General features: G+C 40.7%; 1 protein-coding gene across 4 annotated transcripts; it reads left to right on the forward strand.

Annotated features, from left to right (window-relative positions):
• The first annotated feature begins 1,280 nt into the window (after positions 1 to 1,280).
• Positions 1,281 to 9,115, forward strand: MMAA (metabolism of cobalamin associated A). 4 transcript variants are annotated; one of them, XM_065688138.1, is made up of 8 exons: positions 1,281 to 1,610; positions 2,596 to 2,627; positions 2,731 to 3,203; positions 4,274 to 4,396; positions 5,785 to 5,955; positions 6,248 to 6,333; positions 6,914 to 7,063; positions 8,760 to 9,115. In XM_065688138.1, the coding sequence occupies exons 3-8, from the start codon at positions 2,786 to 2,788 to the stop codon at positions 9,045 to 9,047; spliced, it is 1,236 nt and encodes a 411-aa protein (XP_065544210.1). In that variant the 5' UTR covers positions 1,281 to 1,610; positions 2,596 to 2,627; positions 2,731 to 2,785; the 3' UTR covers positions 9,048 to 9,115. The 4 variants fall into 4 exon arrangements, with proteins under 4 accessions (XP_065544210.1, XP_065544218.1, XP_065544200.1 ...); XM_065688128.1 differs by having other exon boundaries at positions 1,531 to 1,768; XM_065688146.1 differs by lacking the exon at positions 2,596 to 2,627 and having other exon boundaries at positions 1,466 to 1,610.
• Positions 9,116 to 9,340: the final 225 nt, after the last annotated feature.

Raw genomic sequence — 9,340 nt, forward strand, 5'->3', positions numbered from 1 at the left:
AGATCAATGACAAAAGTATTCAAGATGAAAGCACACAAAGTGGAATAAAATGCAGGATCAATGATCTGTGATGAAATCATAGCAAATGCAGTTTTTTCTTGGTGGTGCTGTTATTAAAATAGCAGGGATGTGCTACCTAGGTTTAAGCACAGCACTTCAATCGCGGAACCTGGGAAAACTTATTTAAGGAAGAGATGATAGTGATACATGCTATCTCTGAAGAATAAAGATCTGGTTAAACAAAAAGATTTACACAAGGCTGTTTTGAAAGGGGGATCCTTGTCTCTTTCTGCTGTGGTTTCATCACATGCTGATAGGACACAAAATTGCATGTTTTCTCAACTCTGAAGAGCAGATTGTTCAATTCGCTGTATACGATAATCTTGTGGACCAGAATAATAGGAATGAGATTAAATCATGCACTCAGCAGTTAGGAACAAACCTTTTGTTATTTTATACAGTCCATCAGTTGCACTGCTGATCTTATAGGACTGTGAACAAGTCTGATGCATTCTAGAAAAGCGCTAGTATCACTGTAAGGCACTAGTAACAGCTCAGCAGCCAGTTATGCGCATTCCTATTTACTGGAAATAAATGCATGTACAAAAGGGGTAGGGTGACTAGAGAAATAATAGCAAAAAACAAACAAAAAAATCAGCATTCCACACAAGGAAATTTTAAAATTCAGGTTTGTTTAACTTAGCAAAATGAAAACTGAAGTGTGATTTAATAAACATATTTGGAGGTTGGGTTTAAGCATTTCTTCCACCTTCCTGCAACCTGAAATGAAGTCAGGGAACAGTAAATTGTCGAGGACAAATTCAAAGTGGATGTTTTTAAGATTTCAGACCAGGAGCCAAATGATCATTTGCAACATCCTTCCTCGTAAGGTCGAAAAAATTGGTATTATATTGGCATGGAGATTTGTGTACTCACGCAATAACCAGATTTGAGTTTGAAGTGTATCTCCAAAGAGAGGTGTGTGGTAGTCACTGTTGTATTCCTATGGTCTTTCTTTGATCTTTAGCATTTCTTCAAAGTTTATTTTTGCCCTGACTGGGTTTATTAGTTGCTTTCTGAGATAGCCAAGGTGTTGGATTAGGGTTGAGGGTCACCCTTCGAGACTAAGCTGAGGTTTCAGCAGAGTTTGATGTGGAAAGACTTGCTTAGGGCATGCTGCAACACTGGGCATTGTCTCCTGTGCAGAGAAGGGGAAGTGTCTCTCTCTCAGCGTCCAATTTACGTCAGTCAGCCGCTGACATTCTGCCTTCGTACAAGCAATCAAGCAAGTGGCTCTTTGGTGCCACGGTGCCCTCGGTTCTGCCTGGAGGCGCATCACTGGAGGCAGGGAGGGTGAAGGAGATGCTCCTGACACCACGAAGGCTGTCGCGCTGGACCCTCCTAAGGGGCGGAAGATCCGCCAGCCTCTAGCGAGGCACAGGATAGGACCTGGCGGTACAGCCGCAGCGCAACCAGCCAGCCGGGCAGTGCCGCGGCCACTTCCTCTCCTCGTACCGCGCTCTTCCGGCTCATCGGCAAGGCGTCACTTCCCCGGGGAGGAGCTGCAGCCGCTTGGTGACCGCGGAGGGTCCCCGGGAGGCAGGGCAGAGGTGGGGGTTCCTCAGCGATTTCCTCGGGTGAGGAGGACCCTTCCGCACCCGCCCTCTCTTCTCAGAGGACTGGGAGAGGCGCTTTTGTGAGAGAGCGGCCCGCTAACCTGCGGAGGGCCTCTGCTTAGGCAGAGCGACCGGCGTTCAGCGGTGCTGAGGTGCGTCAGGGCAGGCCCAGCGAGCGCGGTGGTGGAGCCTGGTGTGCTGCACTGTGGAGGGTATTTCGCAGGTTTTAGCCACGAAGATGCTCAAGAGGGCTGGAGCACCTCTCCTGTGAAGGCAGGCTGAGAGGGCTGGGGTTGTTCAGCCTGGAGAAGAGAAGGCTCTGGGAAGACCTTAGAGCAGCTCCAGTGCCTAAAGGGGCCAACAGGAAATCTGGAGAAGGACTTTTTACATGGGCGTGTAGTGACAGGAGAAGGGGAAATGTCTTTAAACTGGAAGAGGGGAGATTTAGAATAGAGATTAGGAATAAATTCTTTACTATGAGGGAGGTGAGACACTGGCACGGGTTGCCCAGAGAAGCTGTGGCTGCCCCATCCCTGGCAGTGTTCAAGGCCAGGTTGGACAGGGCTTTAAGCAGCCTGGTCTAGTGGAAGGTGTCTCTGCCCATGGCAGGGGGTTGGAACTGGATGGTCTTTAATGTCCCTTCCAACCCAAACCATTCTGTGATCTTTTGTTCTTGTGTATTGCATGTCCTTTTAATTTTTTTTTTTCTGGAAATAAGGTGCAAAAAGCTTGTCTTGTGTAATTGTTTTAAAACTTTTGCAGCAGCAAAAGTAGGATATACAGTAATTTCAGTAAGCATAAGAGTTGGCTTGGTTGGCTTGTACCTGTTTTTTTAGGGTACTGTGTGCTTTTAGAGGCTGTCTTGTTTAAGAGTGCTTTTTATTTGCTTGCTTATAAAAATAGTAATTTCTTAAGTATAATAATAAATTCTATGCTATTCAAGATTTGAAAACTTATTTTTGTTCTGTATTTTCAATAGGAAGAGGGAACTGTCTTTTTTTGTTTAAAACAGTAAGTATGGATAAAATAAAAGCTGATGACTGCCTGTGTACATGTTTCATTTGAGTTTTTCTAAGTGCTTTGAAGGAAGTAAAAATGTTTTCTTTCTCTTTAGGGTGTCTACAAACAGAATTGAACTGGTGTCTCTGGTACTTTTAATTCCAAACAAGATGAAGATCCCGTCTTTGCTGCTGAGATTTGCTCGTTGTTTCTCTAGAAGAGTTTACTTCCCGAACTTTCATTTCACTTCCAGAGTGGATTTCCTGTGCATTGAATCTCTTACGGCAGCACAGCATTATCAAACAAAATGGATATCTTCATTGAACAGTTTGAGAAGAGAGCTGAGTCAGCAGGTGGCCCCTGACGAGCAAGTAGAGGAACTTTCTGACAGAGAACAAAGACTCGTAGACAGACTTTACAGTGGACTAATCCAGGGTCATAGAGCCTGTTTAGCAGAATCCATTACACTTGTAGAATCAACTCAGAGTAGGAAGAAGAAAATAGCACAGGTGCTCCTTCAGAAGATATTATCCTACCACAGGGAACAAGAAAAGTTAAATCAAGGAAAGCCACTTGCCTTTAGAGTGGGTTAGTCCTTTTACATCCGTCCAGTAGTTGCTTTGGTGGGATTAGAGTCCTCAAGTTTCATTATCACTATTGTTCTTTAAGCATCATGATCTGTAGTCTTGGGTTGTTGGCTTCTGGTGGTTTGTAACCAGTCTAGATCACTTCAGCTGTCCAGCGGAATTATGGACTGAGCTGGGAAATGCTTTTGAAAAGCTCTATAAATTACCTTTGCTTCCTGAGGGGATGTTATTTGGCTTATTTTTTGTAACTATTACAAACTGATATATTAGGTAGTTGGCAGATAGATACAGCTGTTATATACACTTAGATAGTGCAGGATGTATTTCAGCAGACCTGGCCTTTACGTGAAGAAGGTGTTTTCTCAAATACTTCCCGAATCCCTGTTTCAGTCCACAAAAGGAAAAACATGTTCCTTCCTGTTTTGTAGCCTTACTTTAAAGCAGCTTGCTTTTCAGCTGAGGAGTCTTGAATCTGGTTCTCTTGTAAACTATAAAATACTTTGCCCTTGCAAAGAGATGGGTGACTGAATTATACCATGGCCAGCTGTCATCTCTTGTGTGTGTGCAGAGGTAGTAAGAGCAAGAACTTGGGCATGGGAGTGAGAAATCATGGGAGTGAGTGGTCATAATCTTGGTTTGCATGCTTTGACATGCAAGTAAGTTGACTCATGTTTTGAAATAACAGCTCTTCAGGGTAAGCTTTTGCTTTTAGAGTGCTTCTTTTAGAAATAGTAAATCTGAAAAATCGCTACTTACGATAAGACATTTTTGAAGTTCAGAAGGAAAAATCAGTCTAAACTTACTTGGAGGGGAGGAAGGACAGCCAAAAACTGGAATGTTATGTTGGTATGGGTAGGATGAGAGGTGGTGAAGTGAGTACTGCTATGTTGCGAGGACCAAGGTAGTGTATTTCAAGTCAAATTACAACTGCTTAGTTGTGGTGTAGCGTCCATTTGCCTTTGTTGTGATACTGTGTTAAAGTATGAATTGTTATCAACTTAGATGTTGTTTTTGTGTGATGTATTTATTTGATTAACAAAATGGTTTTTTTTTTTTTCTAATATAATTTAGGGTTATCTGGTCCCCCTGGTGCTGGGAAGTCGACTTTCATAGAATGCTTTGGGAAGATGCTTACGGAAAGAAAATACAAAGTGTCTGTGCTGGCTGTAGACCCTTCCTCTAGTACAAGTGGTGGTGAGTGTGAACTAAAGCTTGCGTCAGGTTTCTAATACCTTTTCAACTATAGGAGTCTCTCTTTGGGTCAAATGGAGGGAAATTTGGGGCCTTTAAAAGTAAAATACTAAAAATGTTGGATCAAGTTTTCTTTTTTTCCCCATGTGATATGAAATTGAGAAATGTGTATTGCTATCCTAATTTTGTGAGGGTTTCTCTCTTCCAGTCTCCGAATGTTGCCTTACAACTTCTGGTCTGAAACTTCAGATTGCCATGGGTTTTTTCTCTAGCTGCATTTATGTATCTATTTTCCTGCAAATGAAGAAGTAGAAGGGCACTCATTTCTGCTTGAATTTCAGCAGTGGCAATGCTGATCACTGGGCAGGAAGCATGTGCTAATTTAGAACTATTTAGAGGGTGCTACAATCCAGACATGTAGATCAGGTTGGATTTTAGAACATTCATTAGTTCTTCTCAGTAAGCATTTTTGGATTTCTGTTGACTCTACTAGTTTCTAAGTCTCCTGGTGCAGTATCATTGACCATTTGTCTGACTTGTACCATGACTTTTTTTTTTCTAAATATACAGTTCTTCAAAGTTGTGTGATTGTAATCTGTCACTCTTAAATAAAAAATTGTAGGGAAATTACAGGCTAACCATGCCTTAATTAATGGTCTCTCTGACACAAATAATAAAGCCTTGATTTTGATCTTTTTCTAATGGGCAGCTGCTTGGAAACATCATTCCTTTTTTCCAGCTTCTCCAGTCTTACAGAAGATGCTGCAATGTTTATGAATTAAAAAAACCCTTCAGCATTGCAGTGACCTGTAGCTGAGGCGATGTTCTTGAATGTGTACAGTTAAGATGCATTTTGGAATAGCAAAATATGATAGCAAGACTGCGCCAATTCAAAGAATTGAGCATCTCTCATCTTTTGGAATGTGTATCATATGTGGAGAACTCACTGAATCCCATTTAAAGTTTGGATGAATAGAAGGAAGGCAGGGATGTATGTCAGCCTTCTTAAAAACAACAATACACCATCAAGATGTACCAGAATCATAAGGTAGACACTTGTCCCTTTGGAGAGAAGCAGCAAAGATCTATTTGTGTGGCCTGCTGTGTATAGACCTCAAAAAGCCATTCAGGTTCATTCTGACCTAGAACAAATTCTTCATATTTAGTAGCAGCAAGGACTGCTAGCACCCTTCCAGCACCCTTCTGCTAGGCAGAAGAACCAGGCAGTAACTTCGTAGTCCTCAACAAAGTCTTGAGCAACTATTGCTGGGATATTCTTATTTGACTGACATTGTCCAAGAGATCAGTCTCTTCTCATTTGTTGGGGGATGGAGAGGGGAAAGTTTAGCTGTCTTGCGCTTTTTAAAATCATTCAATGTTACATGTTTAAGGTTCTCTCTTGGGTGATAAAACACGGATGACTGAGCTGTCAAGAGACATGAATGCATACATCAGACCATCTCCAACCAGAGGAACTCTCGGAGGTGTAACAAGGACCACAAATGAAGCCATTCTGCTCTGTGAAGGAGGTGGCTACAATGTTGTTCTTGTAGAAACAGTAGGTATGTGTTTAAGGTTTTAATTAGCCTGTTGTGATCTCTAAAGAAGGTGTGTTACTAGATGCGTACTTCCATCCTTGATTTTGCTCATGCTTTTGTACATGATAACTAGTTGAAAATTAATGCCCATTCTGTCAATTTTCTAGTCCTGTATGTTTTGTAAAAACTGTTGTGTTTCCTGTTGTCTCTGTTAGTGGGATTTGTTCACGGTGCAATACTGGGATCTGTCATGATTACTGTCATTAATGTGAGTGAAAGCTTGCAATAAATGGTGAACTCTGGATTTAACTTTTAGGTGTGGGACAGTCAGAATTTGCTGTGGCTGATATGGTTGATATGTTTATATTACTGCTACCACCTGCGGGTGGAGATGAATTACAGGTACTTTTCAGTTTCTCTTATTTATGTATTGCCAGGGACTAGAAAGAGAAACTTAAACCCAGGATGTATCTGTGCAGAAAGTCCATAGTCAATAGTGTTCTGTAAATTACACTGCGACTACTGAAGTCTTTTCAGTGTTTTACCAAGTTGCACAGTTAGGATCTGATATCAGCCTCTGACTTTGGAAGTATTAGGCTGTAAAATTACGATACTCTGACTTATTTTGGCGTATTTACTAGTTATATATTGGAGGGTGGCTTTGTAGTGCAGGAAGACAGAAATCAGGATAAATAGGTTTTCAAACTGGGTCATGTTTTGGTTAAACGAAAGTCTCTGCCTGTGAAATAGGTTATCATGTAAACTCCAATATCCATGTTTAGGGTTCTTGTGTCAAAATAGAGTAATAACTAGTAACAGCAGAGGCCGTTGGTGCTACTCTTGCATGACTAGCTCATACCCCTATAAAAAAGTCAGTAAGAGCCACTAGAAAGGAAGAAAACATTTTGACATACTTTTTGTGATAAATCAGCATGTCACAGTCCTTCTGGGTATTCATGATTTCTGTCCCTGTTGCATTTAGGGTATCAAACGAGGTATAATTGAGATGGCAGATCTAGTTGCTATAAATAAAGCCGATGGTGATTTAGTTGTGCCTGCACGGAGAATACAAGCTGAATATGTTAGTGCTATGAAGCTGCTTCGCAGACGTTCAAAGGTTTGGAGACCAAAGGTTTGTGTACTTCGTTATGGTTTATGTGGGATTTTGGGTGTGGTTTTGTTTTGTTTGATGGTGGTGGGTTGTTTGTTCCCCTCTTTCCTCCCCTCCCCCCCCAGTGCTGAGTGAGTTAGGATTGTTATCTTCTCATCTAGCTATACTAGTCTCCCTGGGCTCTTTGATCAAAATTTCAGTTCTGTTGTTTACACTACACTAGAGTTGACTGCTGCTGTTTCTGTTTCACCTATGGTCTCAGGGTGCACTATATGAAACACTGTTCAAAACCAGTCCTGCTCCCTATGATTTCTGTCCTGAGCTACACTCTCAGCACCAGCAGACCTACTGGTAACATCATAGTGGTACAAGCTTGTCTTGCTTTTTATAAACTATCCATATCTTAAAATGGCCCATATGAAGCCTTGGGTGGGATGATTTAGTGTGAGGTGTCCCTGCCTATGGCAGGGGGGTTGGAACTAGATGATCTTGAGGTCCTTTCCAACCCTAACTATTCCATGATTCTATAAGCTATGTCGCTCTTTTGTAACTCTGAAGCTTATGATTATTTTGTTCTTTCACGTGTTCATGTGCTTTCTTTATTGCTTTAATTTTATTTTTTTATTATTTCACACATAATGAAAGTTTTGGGGCAAGGACCTCATCTACTTGTGTACGCAGTGTCTAGATGATTGGAATTGTCATCCTGTGGGCCTTTAGTTTTAATGCAGTATTCAGTCTATCAAAAGGTTATGGTAAAGTATTAAGGAAAAGATTCAGTACTAATTTTTAGTCTGTGTATATGAAGTAAGCACACACATGCTCTCTCACTCGTTTTATTTAGATGTGTATATATAAAGGACACTTTATATATATATATATATATATGTATATATACACATAACCACACACCCTACCCTGGTATTAAAATTGACCTATTGAATGAAGTTTAAATCAGCAGGGCTGCTTGAAGGCTAGCCATCATTTTGTAATTTTTGTTTCTAGATCTGAGGAGAGTTCACATGATAAATGTGAGCCAAAATAACTGTTTGAGACAAGTGAATTAAACAGGTTATCAGAAATTTCTTTCAGTGTCTGAAAACTGAGAGAAATAAAATATTGATATGTAGGGGCTGTATGCTATCCATTAGATTGGGGGAAGAGAGACTCTTTAAACAAAAACAACAACAAAAAACACCCCACCACAAACAACCCCAAACCTAACTGTTCCATTTAAAGGATCATGTTGGATTTCTGAAATGTTTTTGGCAGAATAAATTCCTAGTCTAGAATGCATATGCAAAACCCAAAACATAGTGTAAATACATCCTTTCTGGAATAGTTTAAGTGCAAAAGACTAGCTGCCAGGAAATACCTACCAGAATATGTAATTGACTCTACATTGAAGTAATACGGCACCACTGTAACTTTTAGCTAAAGAACTCATTAAAAAAGGTTCTTACTCATCATACAAGTGGTTGAAAAAGGCCTATTTACCCCAAATGCTGCAGATCTTGGGGTCCCCTGACGGTAGAATTCCAATTCTGCGACCTTTAAAAAAAATGAGCAGCACAAAGCTGCTTATAGCTTCATGGAGTGTACTGAAGTAAGCTTGCCCTATGCATTTCTTAATTTTCATACAGTCTTACTTGCTGCAGTAATTGAAACCTCAAACCCAGTAGTTACTTGCCTTTAAAAATTCTTCTGAATCGAACAGGTAATGCGCATCTCTGCCAAAACTGGAGAAGGTATCTCAGATATGTGGGATAAGATGACAGAATTCCGTGACCTCACACTCAGAAGCGGCGAATTGATTGCTAAACGACGGAAGCAGCAGAAAGTGTGGATGTGGAATCTCATCCAAGAAAATATGTTGGAACATTTCCGGAGTCACTTGGCAGTCAAGGATAAGATTCCACTTCTAGAAGAAAAAGTTCTTCGTGGTGTCTTGTCACCTGGGCTGGCAGCTGACCTGCTACTGAAAGCATTCAAAGATAGTCTCTAAGCATTATATTCTACTTTGTTCTTATTAAGTGCTTTATGTAAACATGAACATTAAATACAGTTTTTGTATGTGTGGATTCAAATGTTTTACTTCAGCAGACATTAATAGAATACTGATACAGTACTCTTCAGGAAAAATACTGTAGGATTTTGTACATATGACAACCATGACAAATCCAGTCACTACAGACTTACTGGAAAAAAATGCATTTTGAAGTCTCATTTGTCCACACCATAGACCCACTAATCAAACATCTCTGCCCATGTCAAAATATGATTTGGGGAGGGTGGGAG

Source organism: Lathamus discolor, chromosome 1 (assembly GCF_037157495.1).
Source record: "Lathamus discolor isolate bLatDis1 chromosome 1, bLatDis1.hap1, whole genome shotgun sequence".
Lineage (NCBI taxonomy): Eukaryota > Metazoa > Chordata > Aves > Psittaciformes > Psittacidae > Lathamus > Lathamus discolor.